Below are 15,401 nucleotides of genomic sequence, written 5' to 3' on the forward strand. Positions count from 1 at the left end.
AGTTGTTCCAAATGAAAAAAAAAACTGACCTATAGACTTCGCAGCAGGGTATGCTTCAAAAGAACAGTCACCATAACACCCTCAGCAACTTAGAAAGGGCAAGAGGTAGGATTGTCGAGGCTGTAGGAGGACAAGTGCTGGGTCCTGCACCTGGGGCACAACAACCCCATGCGGTGCTACAGGCTGGGGGAAGAGTGGCTGGAAAGCTGCCTGGAGGAAAGGGATCTTCGTATCAGAACATGGCTGGTATCAGAAATGGTGTGGCCAGCAGGAGCAGGGAGGTGATCGTCCCCCTGTACTCGGCTCTGGTGAGGCCGCACCTCGAGTGCTGTGTTCAGTTTTGGGCCCCTCAGCACAAGAAGGACATCGAGGCCCTGGAGCGAGCCCAGAGCAGGGCTATGGAGCTGGTGAAGGGCCTGGAGCACAAGGCCTGTGAGGAGCGGCTGGGGGTGTTTGGTCTGGGGAAGAGGAGGCTCAGGGGAGACCTCATTGCTCTCTGCAACTGCCTGAAAGGAAGCTGTGGGGAGCTGGGGGTCGGCCTCTGCTCACAGATAACAGGACCAGAGGGAATGGCCTCAAGTTGTGCCAGGGGACGTTCAGGTTGGCAATGAGTAGACATTTCTGCTCAGAAAGGGTTGTGAGGCGTCGGGACAGGCTGCCCAGGGATGTGGTGGAGTCACCATCCCTGGAGGGATTCAGGAGATGGATGGATGTGGTGCTTGGGGACATGGTTTAGAGGAAGACTTGGCAGTGCTCGGTTAATGGTTGCACTTGATGATAGTAGAGGACTTTTCCAGCCAAAGTGAGTCTATAAAAATAAATAAATGAAAGGAAAGCAACAAGAGCTGAAGACAGTAACTGGGAGAACGACACAGCTCCCTAGCAGGTGCCTCAGAAGACAGCAGCCGCACCCAAATACAGTTTTTTTAAACCCTGTGCAGCTCGCAGCAGGGAGCAGCACGTAGCGTTGGTGTTTTACCTGCACCATGGAGAGGGGCTTCGGACTCTAAGCCAGCCCAAGGTCCCCAAGATAAGACATTTGGAAGGGCACCAAGCACGGCTGCCCAGCGTACTTCCAAACAAATGCTCGTAAAACTGAGTATTTGCAACAAGGCAGCTCCAGCCACAGGGCGCTACACGTATCTTCACGAAGAAAGAAGGCTTTTCTGTTGCCCACTAGAACAGACAGGTAATTTCATTTATATATTTACACTCACATTTAGTGCAGCATGTCTGGTAGCACGGCAAGGATTTGGGAAGGGAACCGAAAAGGCCCTGCCCCAAGGGAGCGGCCTCAGTCCTGTCGGCAGCAGCACTGAGAGGGCTGCCAGGGTTTGCCAAAAGTCATTAGCAGACCAAAAAAATAACAAAAATTAGACTTTATATCCTTTTATAACTAGGAGGAGGACACACGCAGCGCAAGAATCTTCAAATACTCTTCTGCCATTTGAGACCTCCCTCTGGATTGGTGTAACTTACATCCAGAAAGCAACACTGGATCCAGAAGGTCAATTTAAGGAAAAAATTCAGCTTGAGAAGAAAAACAGGAAACATTTTTCTATCGCTTTTCCGATGCACTGAGGGGTACTCACAGCGCCAGAGGAGCAGGAGAGGTGCTGTGTGCTTCATCAGTGCAGTCAGGGCTGGGGAACGGGCAGAAATCAGCCACACTGCCTGCTCCTCACCTGCTTTGGCCCTGGCCCCACAGTTAATACCATCCTGGGGATTAAAAGCTGATTTGAGGAAATAAACAAACACTGCAGCACCCAGCAAAGAACCAAAATAAATTACGGGGGGAGGAGACGGTAAAAGTTGCCTTCAGGAATTCATCGATTCCACTCCAGTCTCACAAAGTCCTGTAAATAAAAAGTGGTGTCTGCTGCTCCGTGCCCAGGGGGGCTGAGACGTGCCCCAAGGCTCGGGGCACACAGCCCTAAATAAAAACCCCATGCAGCAGCCCAGTCCCCACTCAGTCACTCAGGGTGCATTAAGACGGCAGCTCCTGCAAAAGCAGCATCTTGCCGTGCAAAGGCCAGCTGCTATTTAAAAAGGGCTGCCTCCTGGGCTTGTTTTCCCCCAGTTTCTCTCTCCGACGTGGGCAGTTTTGTATCCTTAGTATTTTACATCATCAGCCAGGCACATCTTCTACAAGAGCAGCAAGCAGCCCTGTGCTCCCCCAGCCCCATTTTTGACATGCCGAGCTGGCAGTGACACCACGGCTCCTTCACACATCCCTTTTTTCTTCTTTTTTTTTTTTTTTTTTACCCTCTCAGGGCAAGTAAATCAAGCTGGCTAGAATAGCAGCTCAGTGAAGGTTTCATGATGAGCTTATTCCCCTTCATTAGCAGCAAGTGATGTGTTTGCTAATTTTATTGCTCGTGTTAGCCCAAAATGCATTTGTCTGGCACCGCATTTCCAGCGCTGCTATTTGCGTATCCAAGCATTTCTCTTCAGTGGCCACAGCCACGAAAACGAGTGGTTCTCACTGCTCCTTCCTTCTGCTATATAGCTACATACATAGTGAATTATATAGAAAAGATTTTTACAAATATTCAGAGTTTGCAAACGATTTCTTGGTCAAATTGGATACGAGGGACTTGGAAGGTGGGTATTCCGAGTCAGGAGATGAGTTACGAGCTTTGTTGTCCAGGAACAAAGCCCCAAAGCACAGAAGAGATCTGTGTCAGGGACTGGACGAGCTTTTGGCGCTGCCAGCTTTCAGGTGTTGTTTGAAAACTCTTCTCCAAGGCAAGAAAAACTTCTATAAGGACAGGATTTATACCCCTGTGGGACCCCAGCTGCCACCCAGCAGTAACGCACGCTCAGAGAGAGAACAAATAATCCCAGAAATGTAGCTCTGCTGGGAGGCCAACGGAGGCTGCGTCTCCCAGCCCAACGCAGCAGGGCTCACGTGACTGCAGGAACATCTGGGTTTTATCTGGAGGTTCCTGAGAGTTTTCAGCACACACACACACACACACACACACACACAGTGCGTGTCAGGCAGGACAGCTTGGCGCGGTCGCTGTTGGAAGAGGAGGACGAAGTATGCTGGGATTCTGACTTGCAACAGCGTTAAGATTTGTTGGCAGTTTGGATTATTTATTTATTCATTGGAATTCTTCCCCTTTTTTAATTCTCATTTGAATATATGGAAAAGGAACCTCGCTTTTAAGAGTTTAAAATCAATATACTTGACTTCATAGTACAAGGTACTCCAGCCCCGCAGCACTAAGGATCTCATCAGACATTTTCCAGAAGTCTCTGCATAGTTCCCTCAACTCTATCAAATACACACACACACAACTACAGGTCCAAAGGCAGGAATTGCTCAGTACCACTGACTGCTAATCATTTTTAAGACTACAAAACACCTCTTTGTGCTAAATGCTCTGTCTGACCGCTAGCCACTGCAGCTTTCTGCACTCACAAGATAAAACTTACCTCTAACAGTGCTAGAGGGGGGGAAAAAAAAAAAAGAAAAGAAACCCCCCAGCTGGATAAAATATCTTAAGGTCAGCCTTTTTACATGTAAAGCAGCCGCAGCAGCATTATTCACATTCTTAGCACATAACTGACCGGGACGAGATTCCAGGAGAGGCAAACAATTCACCCAAGAGAGCAGCTGCATCTTCCTCGGCTCCCGAGCTGCTGGGGGAGGGAGGAGTGCCTGCCAGGGTCCCCAAAAAGGACTAGGAGTGGGAAGAAAAGGAAAGGCTGCTTCTGCTCCACGGAGTGCAACGCACAAAGCCAGCTGGTTACAAACAGTGTCACTGATGGCCTGGAGGAACTGTGTAAGCAGACACCCAAATCTGGTTAAACATGGGAGAGTAGAGGGGGAAACAGCAGATAATATTGAACAGAACAACTGAAAGGAATCATTATGGTTTATCGTTATGGTGATATGGTTTAGTGGAGGACTTGTTAGTGTTAGGTCAGAGGTTGGACTCGATGATCTTGAGGTCTCTTCCAACCTAGACAATTCTGTAATTCTGTTATCTGGCTTCACTTCTACTGCCTAATTCTTTACTGTGTAATTCAAAAATATCTCCTGCAAGTACAAATCCCTCCCTTTCCATGTTTCTACAATAACCCATGTAAATTGTCCTTTTTTTATCTTATTATTCCTTAGCAGCCTCGTTACTCAGTTCAGCTGGATGTCATTTCTGTTGGTTGCAGCGGCACACCTCAATAACCAAGCCACGCGTGGTACTCACACAGAGCACTGGAGACTCATCTTTCCTGCTCCGCTCCATTGACATGCAAAAGCTGTTGGCTACTTTAGGCTGCTGTGAGAAAAGAAATCCTCCTCCAGGATCCTCCTCAAAGCCATCCCTTTAACGTTATGTCCTCACCAACCTGCCATCAGCTATCAGCAAAATCAACCACAGCAACAGAAGAAGAGCAGCGGCTCCAGCAGCACCTGAGGGCAGCTCTGCCAGGGAACCCAGCCCAGGGGCTCCTCTCCTTCCTCCACGCCGGCCGAATGGATAAATTGTGGTATCAGACCGTGAGACTTCTTTTTTTTCCCTTCTCTGTTGCCTTAAGAAAGTTCCTAATTGCAGCATTTTGTGTGCTGGTGTCACGTTAGGTTTAACGAGCTAATCCCTCTCTTAGCCGTGCAGTTATCACCTAATATTTCATGGCAACAACAGGGCATTTCTCAAAACTGCATTTGATCATCTGAAAAAGATATAGCCAAGGGGAAACAGTCTTACACGACAGGATATAAATCAACACGTTAGACGATTTTAAACCACAGGAGGAAGGAAAAAAAAAAAACTCACTGTATCAAGCCAATAAAAACCCTGCAGCACCGACTCTAGAAGATATTGGACCTCTTCCATAACAACTCTATTTCTTAGGAAAATACAGTGTTTTGAGCTCTAAGAGGTCTGAATTTGACGCTGTTAAACTGCAAGGAAAGAGATGGAGGAAAGCCGAGCAGATGACATGATTCCCCTCATCCTTCCTCCACAGCTGAAGTCTCCGAAGGCTCAAGCCCACAACAAGCAGCTCCTTCCAGCAAGGAGCTCGGCGCTGACACCTCTGCTTACCAGTAACCCTGGCAGTGGCTGGATGTTCTTCACCTCCCTCTTTCCATCTTTTGCCCAAACTTTTAGGAAACTCGTTTTCCAACTCTCTCAACCCACGCCACATGATAGGAAGACAGTGATTGTTTTCCAGGCCTCACGATTATTACTATAGCAGCAACATCACCCTGAGCAGAACTCCTCTCAGCTATTCCAGAAGCAGAACACCCCACGCTGGGTTCAAGGGAAGAGCTGCGCTCACACTCCCGGAGCACGCCAAGTCCCAAAGCTTAGCGCCCACGGCAGTGACACCGGGAGGTGCTCTCTGCTGGGTGTGAACTCAGCCATCAGAACACAGTCAGCTCCAAGAGGCCACCCTGGAGTGATTTGTGCAGCCCCAGAGAAATGCACTTTCCTCACCTGCATCATGTGTGTCCTACTGCGGGCTCCTGTCTCCGTGTGCTGTGGTTGGTGACGCTGCAAGGCGCAGGATTACAGATTTCTGATCCCTGAACAGCAGTGCCCGAGATGCCACTTTGCTTCCAAGGTCAGCACTCACTTCTCGCAATTAGCATCGCAACTGCAAATCCTTTTCTTCAAGGCATCCAACACCTCTTAAAATCATTGCGATAACAGTTTAATTGTGAACCAACCTTCTCAGCAACCACCTTCAGAGACCAACTGCAGAAGCTGGGGATAAGCAAGCTTGGGATATGCGTGCACAGACAGACACGGGTGCATGTGGGGAAACCTGAATTTAGGCAACTTCCCCTACAAATAAAACTTGCAGGATTTGTACTGCAGAATATGCAGTACCTGAAACTCTGAGTAGTCCACATGAAGGGCTGCCCTGCAAGGAAAGCAGTAACACAGTCACACTAGTTCCACGTGTGCGCCATCCCTTCCTGTAACAACCTGACACCTACATTTTATGTAGGATCTGTGCCATAAATGCCAAATGGGCTTTAAATCAGAATTACAGTGCTCACATCCCAGTGACCTATCTGCCCACCAACTTCTGCATCCCTTCACACACAAAGCACTCAGTGGGGACATCCCACCAGCTACTTTTTTTTCCCCTATTTATTCACCATTTATTGCTTTATTCACTATTCCTCCTGCTCCCCACAATTACCCATGTTCTCAATACATCCTCAAGATGTATTGAAGAGTATTGAGTAGGATGGCAGAGATATCCACGCAGAACAATAAAAACACACTAAAAATCATCACCTTTTATTTTCTCTGTGTTGCAAATGTAAAACCCTAGGCGAAGGCGAACTCCTATTAGCCATTTACATGGGTAATGTGACCGGTACCACACCAAACTTTCCCCAGTTTCTGACATGCAGGTCAGAAAGCACAGATCCTGGCCAGCCAGGAAAGGTATCGTCATGTTCTCATGCATCATTACAAGTGCTTGGAAAGCTCACAGAATTTCTAGGTTGAAAGAGACCTTAAGATCATCGATCGAGTCCAACCTCTGACCTAACACTTACCAGTCCTCCACTAAACCATATCACTGAGCTCTACATCTAAACATCTTTTAAAGACCTCCGGGGATGGCCTGCCTCTCTGGGCAGAAACTCCGTGGGCATCAACATCATAATTCAGAGAAGGAAAATATTACAACGTTTCAGAATAGAGGAGTAGCTTAACTGGTTATTAAGCATAGCTCCCGCTGGTAATTAACTGTGTAATCTGAAATGCGAGCTACAGATAGTAAATGACTTTGAACAGATTTCCATGTAAGGCTAAAATCTGTACCAAAACCTAGTTTCACTTAGACTTGGTGTGTGTGTGCTGGTGGAATGGGAGGACTCCCACTGCTCCAAGAAAGAAGCGAGGCTCCGGCCTGAGGAAATCAAAGGGGATTTCCCTAGTGGTTTCCAAGATAGCACCGGAGCACAGGAATCTTCCCGCACAGTAGGGCTGGGGACGCAGCCCCGGTCTGCATAGGTGCAGCGGGTCTGCGATCCCCAACACGTTGCTCTTCCCAGCTCGAGGCACAACTCAGCTCATGCAGACTTCTCACCTTTTGTCTCCTGACGCGGAGCATCCCAGGGACCCCGTGTTGCTGCAGGTGGGGCGCGAGGGAGGAGAAGGCAGCTCCTCGAGTAGCTGATGAAATGCAGAGGCCTCCCCGCCCCCAGCGCTTCCTGCAGCGCTCCACACGCTCCAGTCGCGCAGCACTACGAGCTGGATCGCGGCTCGGCGCATTCCTCTGCGCTTTGTCACGCTTCCCTGACCGATGCTATGCCAAAAATGACTAGCTTTAACAGTTCTCTGGTGAATAAAAGAGCTTTTGCAACTCTGAAACAGAGCTGAGTTTTTAATTCATGCTAAATCTGCTTTTCTGCTCCGAAGGAACATTTCTAATGGTGCCTGTAATTCCCTTCCTGGGCTTTTTTTCTGACTGCTGCAGTGACTTTTGTGAAGATAAAGGGAAAATCCAAGCTCGCTGGTTTTTAAAAGCGTTAAACAGACCCCTAAAATACAACTGGAGGAAGTAAAAACATGAACTAGCGCGACACGAAGATGAAAAAGATCTCTATCGTGTTCACATAAACCAAGAAATCGATGGCAGCGGGCCAGGGGAGACTCAGAAGACAGCGCAGAGAACAAAATCCAAAGTGCAGCTGGACTGCCTAAACAAGCACGGAGCAACGTTATCCAAGATTTGCACGTTGCCTGTTTATTTACTCAGTACCCAAGCGAGCACAAGTTTGTGAAACGACACAGCCTGCTCCTGCAAACTGCCCTTCCTCTGCGGTACTCAGCACCACTCACAGGCACGATGCTCAGCTATGCCCTGAGAAATTCTCCTTTTTAACCTTTAAAAACAAACAAAAAACAAAACACGCCCACTATTACTGAAAAAAAGAGGATTATGAGAAAAACGTGAGACTAACCTAAGCTCTCGACAGAGCGAGGCGCTCGTTCTGCCGCTGCCCCTCCCCAGCACAGGATGCACCCAAAAAAGGGCTCCTACTTCTCTCCCGGCCGGTTCGTTTTGCTCAGCACACCCAGATCAGCCCATTTTTGGAGGGATTCGCCCTCCAGCCCCATCTCCACGTGGTGCTGGAAGCACGCCTGCCCCCGTTGCTACTCGTGCGTGGAAGTAATAAAGCTATTTTTACATGAAAAGCAAATCCTTTATTTCTCCCAAAGCCAGAGCAGCCACTGCAACGAGCACGGCAGCGAGATGTTTGGAATAGAGGAGGGAGTCACCCGCAATTACAAGCAGCAATTAAGCCGTGAGAGCTGAGCACGTGGGCAGGATGAGTGGGTAAGCCTGACTTTACACAGTGAGCGCACAAAAAACACCAAACAGAGGGAAATAGGGATCAACCAGGAGCCTTTAAACCCAAAAAGCTAGGCAGGTGGGGGAAAATGCCTGTCCCTGCTGTGCCCACCAGCCAGAGCATCGCAGCACGAGCTGATGCTGAGTACGCAGCAGCTTCAGTGCTGAGAAACCAAAGGAGGACCTCAGCAGGCACAATTAGGATTTTCATCCTTAAACGGCATCCAGTTCTCAAGGCAGGTGCTTCATCCTCCTCAGCAGTAAGAGCTCCTCTAGCCATTAGCTGCCACAGCCTCTCTCGGTGTCAAAAATAAATTAAAAAAAAGGAAGGATTAAGAATTAGTTCCACCAAGGCTCCTCCCAGACTGAAGCCACAAAACTCCCAATGTGAAAGTGGAGAAACAATTCAGAACTGGGGGTGAGTGGCAGGGGATATAGAACCTGTTCCAAGGATAGAGAACAGAGAAAAATGAAATTTTATGCCCAGCTGGAAGCGACACAACCGGCCTCCCCTCAACAAGGTGCTGATGCTCCAGCTGAAGCTGTTTGGCCCAGGCAGGCAGGGGACAAGCAGCACCCTGCTCGGGGGCACAGCCACTCCCCTCCGTGAGAGGAAGGAAAGAAAATGTCCCTTCATGGTATTCTTCAGTTTCTGTAAAGCATGAAGGGCTGCTAATTGCCCAAAATAGCATTCCTGGAGATGCTCAGCAGGCCGTCCTGACCTTCCCAGGAATCCAGAAGGCAGGGCCACCTCCAGCATCAGAGCTGTGCACAGCCCATGTGCTGTGGCTCCTGGTGCCCTCCTCCTCCTGAAGGAGGTGCTCCGAGCCCAGGAGGGGACAGTCCCTTCCCCGAGCACCTGCAAACGTGGAACAGGACTTGCAACAGCAGCTTCTCGGCCTCCAGCTGCTCCTAACACTGCCGTGCCGTGTGGAAGTTCCTGGAGAAGTGGAACCGATGGCTTGCAGAAGGCTTCAGCAGAGCAGTGCTGAAAAATGCTTCTTGGCTGCTTTCATGTGGTTCAAAGCCCTGAAGGTTGGCTCCTCAATAAACAGAGATGGGGGCGGAGGGGGGTGGAAACCAACGCGAAAGGGAATTCTTGTGGCTTGCTTTTGAATTTGTTGGCATTCCCCTGCAAGGTCCTGCTTCTGTAGCACTGGCAACGGCCTCTCCGCGTGCCCTGCAACCAGCTGATGACTTCTGCCCACTTGTCAGTGTCTGCTGTGCTGCAGGTCTCTGAGGTCATCATCGTTTCACTGCGACCCCACACGCTTGTTTCTCTGGTTCTTCAGAGCACACCTTCAAGCAAGCACTCGAACTTCCTGCTTGCATTAGGGGATATAACAACGTGATCTTCTGAATGGGAGGGCCTGTCAAGGGGCAGGAATGACCCCAGAAAGGAGGCAGGAGTGAGTTTCCAGCATAGCAATGGCTGGAGCACTTGAAAGAAAAGAATTCAGCCCTGCTCCAGCAGCCAGGCAGCTGGTCGCTGCTGCTTCTGGACAGCGAGCATCACACAGGCAGCCGGGGGATCATCTGAAGGCACTGTGAAGAAAATGAGCTCTGCAACCCAAAAACAGGCTTCAGCCAGGCGGAATACACATTGTTTAACAGCTACAAGGAACCAGGATAAAAACAGCTCAGTACAGGCTGGACTGGTCTTCACTCGAATTTATTACCTGGGACAAAGACTTGTTTTAGCAAACCAAGATCTCCTGCCTGTGTTAGTATGTCCAAGGTTCCGGCCACATTAATTGATGAGATTATGCACCTTTAGTAGGCTGACATCTTATTAGGCAGGAACAGAGAATAACTGCAGTACCTGTGTCTAGTTTAAGCACACTATGGCACCAAGTGGAAGAGAAGATGGAGAAATGAAGATACGGGACATTCTGTCCAAGTCCAGTTGCATCTACAACTGTTTAAGATGTCACATTGAACCTTAAAAAAGTTGAAGTCTTCTTTTAGGGAAGAGTTCATTCCTGACATTTCACAAGTATAAAAGTGAAATTAATTTGGTGTATCCAGAGACATATGAAGATCATGAGGGAGGTCTTGAATATTAGTTTTTCAAACCAGTCGAGCAAAAACAATGCAGCGGAACAACCAGTAGAGGAAGGTGCAGAATTGAATAGCCCTGAGGATATTTAACATTTGATGCAGTGGAAGAAGAAAACCAAGAGAAGGAAGCTGCAGAGCAGCAGCAGCAATGATGTGAGCCCATACCTACATTTTTCTTGTTCCGAAATCAGTGGATATGCATCGATTCATAAATAGTGGATAAAAATCCAGACCTAACCACATAAACACTTCCACAGCAGGAATTTTACACGGCTCTTTGTCCTAAAGTCAATTGATTTGAAGGGTGGGAACACACCCTTATTGTCACCTGGCACCAGCAGCCTTCTTTCTAGCATTTTATGCATGTAAGGAGTAACACACTATCTTTGCAAGTTTCTGATGAAATGACTTCCTTACAAATCATGCATTAAAAGGAGGATGGATATGGGTAACAGTTGCAAGATACTCAGTCATGTATGCAATCCACATTTAAATTTCAATGCTCTTCCACATGTTGCATTCGTTTTTCTCCAAATGCACAGAGAATGATGTGTTACAGCAACAATTTCATGCACACACAGCCCTTCCACCGGCTGTCCTGCCGCAGCTGTTACCTGGCTCAGAGTTCCTGGTACGCGGTGTTCCTCGGCTTCAGCCTTCTGAAAAGTAACTGACCTAGAAATAGTTTTGTAAAAACTATTTCCATATCCTCTCCTGTTCTCTCCTTCCTCTCCCTCCTGGGGAACTATTTTTAATTGCTTGGATTCAGTTAAAACGAGGAGTACAAGCTTCTAACTGGGGACAGCCCACCTCCTGCGCTGCAGGGAAGCAGCACACAGCCTCAAGCATCAGTATCTTATTTACTCAGACTGAAAAAGAAACACTCAGAGCAGTGACAAATCCCGTGGATTAAGTTCTTTGTTAACAGCTGGTACCACGCAGACTCTGCAGTTGTCACAATACGTACACGAGCACACGCGTCTCTTGGGTGAAATCTGATTTCTGCATACCAACTCCCATACGACAACAGCTTCTGACAAACTGCCAGTGCCAGCCTGACTGGCAGGACAACACCATCGGGACAAAATCAGCTTTACTGCACCGCAACCACAGCTGGGTGACCCCATCAGGACCTCATTAAGATGGGACAAGACCTCCAAGATCACCTGGTCCAGCCATCCCCCTACCACCAATGCCCCCCACTAAACCATGTCCCCAAGCACCACGTCCAACCTTTCCGAGGGGTGTTTGGGCTGCAGCTGGATTTACAGAGGTCTGCTGGGGAGTGATGTGACCAAAACCACGACACAACAGCTCTGCTGCTGCTGCCTCACGCAGCTCACGCACCTTCAGAGCACCCGCGCTGCGGTTCTCAGCCCCTGCCTCCTGCACACGGCCACACTGCTCGCTGCTTGCCCTTCCAGCAGTGCCCTGGTAAGGATTCGGTCAGCATCGCAAGAAAATCGACGTGCAGCTGTAATGTACCGTGTTTTCAGAACATTTAGGGTCACAGGAACTTCATTCTGCCCTCAGGCAAGAATGACAAGATCTGGTAATTGCATTTTATAAATAAAATACAGTAAAAAAAAGTAGTTTAGTCCTTCTTTAATGTACTAGGTTATCTTATGCAACTGAATATGGCAACAGCATTACCATTTCTACACAGGATACCAATGAAATTTCCCCTTCAACTAAGTGTTAACCTAGTTTCAGTTCTGCTGATCAAATAACTTCAAAGTGTCTGCAAAATATTTTTCCTGTGGATACAGAAAGAAAAAAAAAAAAGGAGGGGGGAACAGGGCGAAGAGCACAATTGCAGTTTTAAGTTGCTTTACATATATTCAGCCATGCTTTAGCAGAATGACTCCATGCTACTGGCGTGTTCCTGTACACCATGTGAGAAGTACCCAGGGACTTTTATTTGCTTTCCACTGATAGCCAACTTGCAGCTTTAACATAAACTCATTTAGTTTAGCAACTATCAAAAAAATAATTTAGTTGAGGGAGCTTGAATTCAATGAGTCCCATAATGAACCCCTTAGATTACCTCTACCATAAGGACTGCAGCACGCAAAGGCCCTCACATTCAGCCTTCCTACTGCCACCTCTCTCCGAGTTTAAAAGCTTCATTCCATTTTTTATTTTCAGGCTCGGAATAAAATCAACGCTGGTTACTCTCAGCAGAGATTTCAGCTGAGAGTGACAAAACCTGTGAAAGGAACAGTTACACCCTCGTACTATTGTGATAGCAGCTTCCTGTTACACTCATGGCAACCTTTACTTTTGGCCACAGGAGCTTTGCTATTCAGAGGCTGAACTTCATGCTTATGCGGAATTTTTACTGACAGTGATGAAGCCATTTCCTTTTTTATTAAAAAGATTAATTGCTCGGCCTCTTCCTAGCAATCACATTTCCATAAATACAAGCTAACCCCATACCCTGCTACAGCGATACAAAACTGTTCTGTTCTACTTACCCCAAGCTTCTACAATGATTACCTGACAGGAAGAATTAGTTCAGTTTAATGTAACAGATTAATGTAATTCAGGATTGATATGGACCCACAGTTGCAATCTGACATCTGATTCCTGTTCTGTCATTTCAAGCAGCCCTACAAGGATGTCCCAATCCATTCTATGTCATTTGCCAAAGAAGAAAGGAGACCAACAAGAATAAAGGGCAGAATTTAAAATTTCCTGTGGTCTTATTCAGTGCCATGTTAGCATCCAGCTGCCAAGAAACTGCATTTCATTGTGAGAAGCAGCGATCACCTACTGCTGCTGAAGAACACTTCGTCCACCATGAAAATTCAAGAGGAGAGACAAAATTCTTTATCTCCCTCCTGCAGGACTAAGTCACACGTGCACAGAAGAGATCCACAGAGCAGCTTTCCTAAATACACTGCAGGAACCATCTCGTAACATCTATAGGATTTCAGTAGATTCAGTAAGGCAGCAGCATCAAGAAGTAGCAGCAGCACAGGAAGGCTGGAGACAAGAGAAATGGTACAGGAGAGAGAAAGAGGCCAGCAGGTATCAGCTCAGGAGCAACCCCTGCCTCTCGCTTTCAGCCCCAGGAAAGCCAGGACTCACTTTTTTTCCCCTGAAGCAGCTAAAAGCTGAAATTACTTAAGTGGCCAACTTCAGGCAAATGGATAGGAAAACACATCCCCTTACAGGCCTTGATGGAAGAGTGCTGCAAGATACCAGCAGCTTCTCAGAAATTTAAAAAAAAAAAATAGAAAAATTAAAGGAGAAGGTTACGAAACAAGCTCTTGACTTAGCTAGCAAAGAGAAGACAGAGGGAACAACCTACCTTCGAATGAGGGTAGTAAAAGAGCACACCAGAGACTACTGGCCTCAATTATGAAATCTACTGCAGCTGCTAAAATAAAATCCTCCCCCTGCATTCAGCAGTGAGTGCCCTCATTTGGAGGCCCTTTTTTTCCTCATAACCCAAAAATACTTACTCCTTCCTGACCTGCAAAATACCTCGAGATGACTCTGTTGCCACCTTTGACATACGCCCCACAAAATAATACAGGTAATCTTCTACCAGCTCATTCTTTGGTTGTTTTTCATTGACAACACAATCTCACCCCAAAACACCCAGAAGATGCCTAAAGTGTTCATCCTGAAGGTTCTGGTACATAACTGAGCAAGCAGAGCTCTCAGCACAGGTGAAGTTCATCCAAGCAGGAGAGAATTTTGCCATGGGACAGCCTAGTGGTACGAAATTAATTCCCCCCATTTGCTCAGGACAATTGTAAGATTTGCTGACCTCCACCTTGAAGGCAGGCTGCCTTTCCTAGCCTTGCCCTCTTCAGCAAATATATGGCAGGAGGAACTTTACTATAAGCAGCACTCCGGGCAGGAACAGTCTGTAACGTTGTACAAAACCAGAACGCCGGCGTGCTTCATCTGCTTCCTCTCACTGCTCCAAGGCTGGGATAAAAAGAGTCAAGTCACACTACTGGATACCACATGGATTATGAGGATATGTAGGACATAAAACCCCATACAGAAAAGAAAAACCAGAACACTAATTCCATGTGTGTAACAAGAATGCTTTCTGCTGGAGCTTCGTTTGCAGTAGGAGAATTTCCCTCACTTAAAGGAGCACAAATATTTGTTCAAATGGAGATAAATGTTGCATTCCCCATCCCAAAAGCTTCCCCAAGTCAAGTGCAGTTCACAAAGCAAGGTGGAATCCTTGCCAAATGGGTTAAACAAGGAGGATGCAATCCCTGATAAGGAGACCAAAAGAATCCTGGAATGTGAGAAGAAAAAAACCCACATACTTCTCCAAACCGAATTCCAAGAACTTAACGTAAGACAGACAAGAAGATGGTCAGCTTGATATTCTTATATATTACAGTAGCCACAAACACCATTCCAGTTCCTTCAATGACCCTGTAATTAGTGCCCAAAGGCCAGAGCTTCCCCTTAGGAACGTGCTGATACTGGCACAGGTGGGGTGTACATGTTTTATTACAGACTTATTTCAAAAAGCCTCTAGAAGTGAAGCACGAGGACTTCCATGCCTCACATTCTCGCTGTTGTTCAGGGTGCAGCAGCCTGTGAAATATCCTAAAACATCCTTGTTTTTTAAAGCCAGTTGCCTGGAGATCTTTGCCCAGGAAGCCCACCAGTGCTCAGAGAGAGGGTTTGCTTGAGAAGTGACAAGCGCATCACCCAGCTGCCCCAGGAGATCGCAGCGGTTTTGCAGCCCCGGTGCCTCCACATCACGCCGTGGAGGCCAAGGACTTTTATTTCCTAAAGAGCAGCACATCAGCAGTGCTTTTGGCTTCCAGCTTTTGCAACAAATAAGGTTGGGCCTTCTGCAGTCGCGTTCGAGGAGTTTCAAAACAATTTGTGCTGCACTCATTATTTTTGATTGAAACTCGCTAAATAATTACTGTAGAAAAGATGACTTCAGCAAAGAACGGGCAAGTTGCTGCCTTTGAGAAGCACGACTAATTATGTGTGCAATTTTGTATCTT

At 47.4% G+C, this 15,401-nt stretch overlaps 1 protein-coding gene across 3 annotated transcripts in view; it reads right to left on the reverse strand.

The window, feature by feature from the left end:
* LATS2 (large tumor suppressor kinase 2) overlaps nt 1-15,401 on the reverse strand; it is a 42,942-nt gene that overhangs the window by 19,525 nt on the left and 8,016 nt on the right. The window contains exon 1 of one of the 3 annotated variants that reach the window (XM_068671201.1): nt 7,069-7,107. The exons of the other annotated variants lie outside the window; for them this stretch is intronic. Coding sequence (XP_068527302.1) covers nt 7,069-7,092 — 24 coding nt within the window. The 5' untranslated portion in view covers nt 7,093-7,107. Of the gene's footprint in view, nt 1-7,068; nt 7,108-15,401 lie in introns of those variants that run through there. 3 annotated transcript variants of the gene reach the window in all.

This window comes from Anas acuta, chromosome 1, assembly GCF_963932015.1.
Source record: "Anas acuta chromosome 1, bAnaAcu1.1, whole genome shotgun sequence".
Classification (NCBI taxonomy): domain Eukaryota; kingdom Metazoa; phylum Chordata; class Aves; order Anseriformes; family Anatidae; genus Anas; species Anas acuta.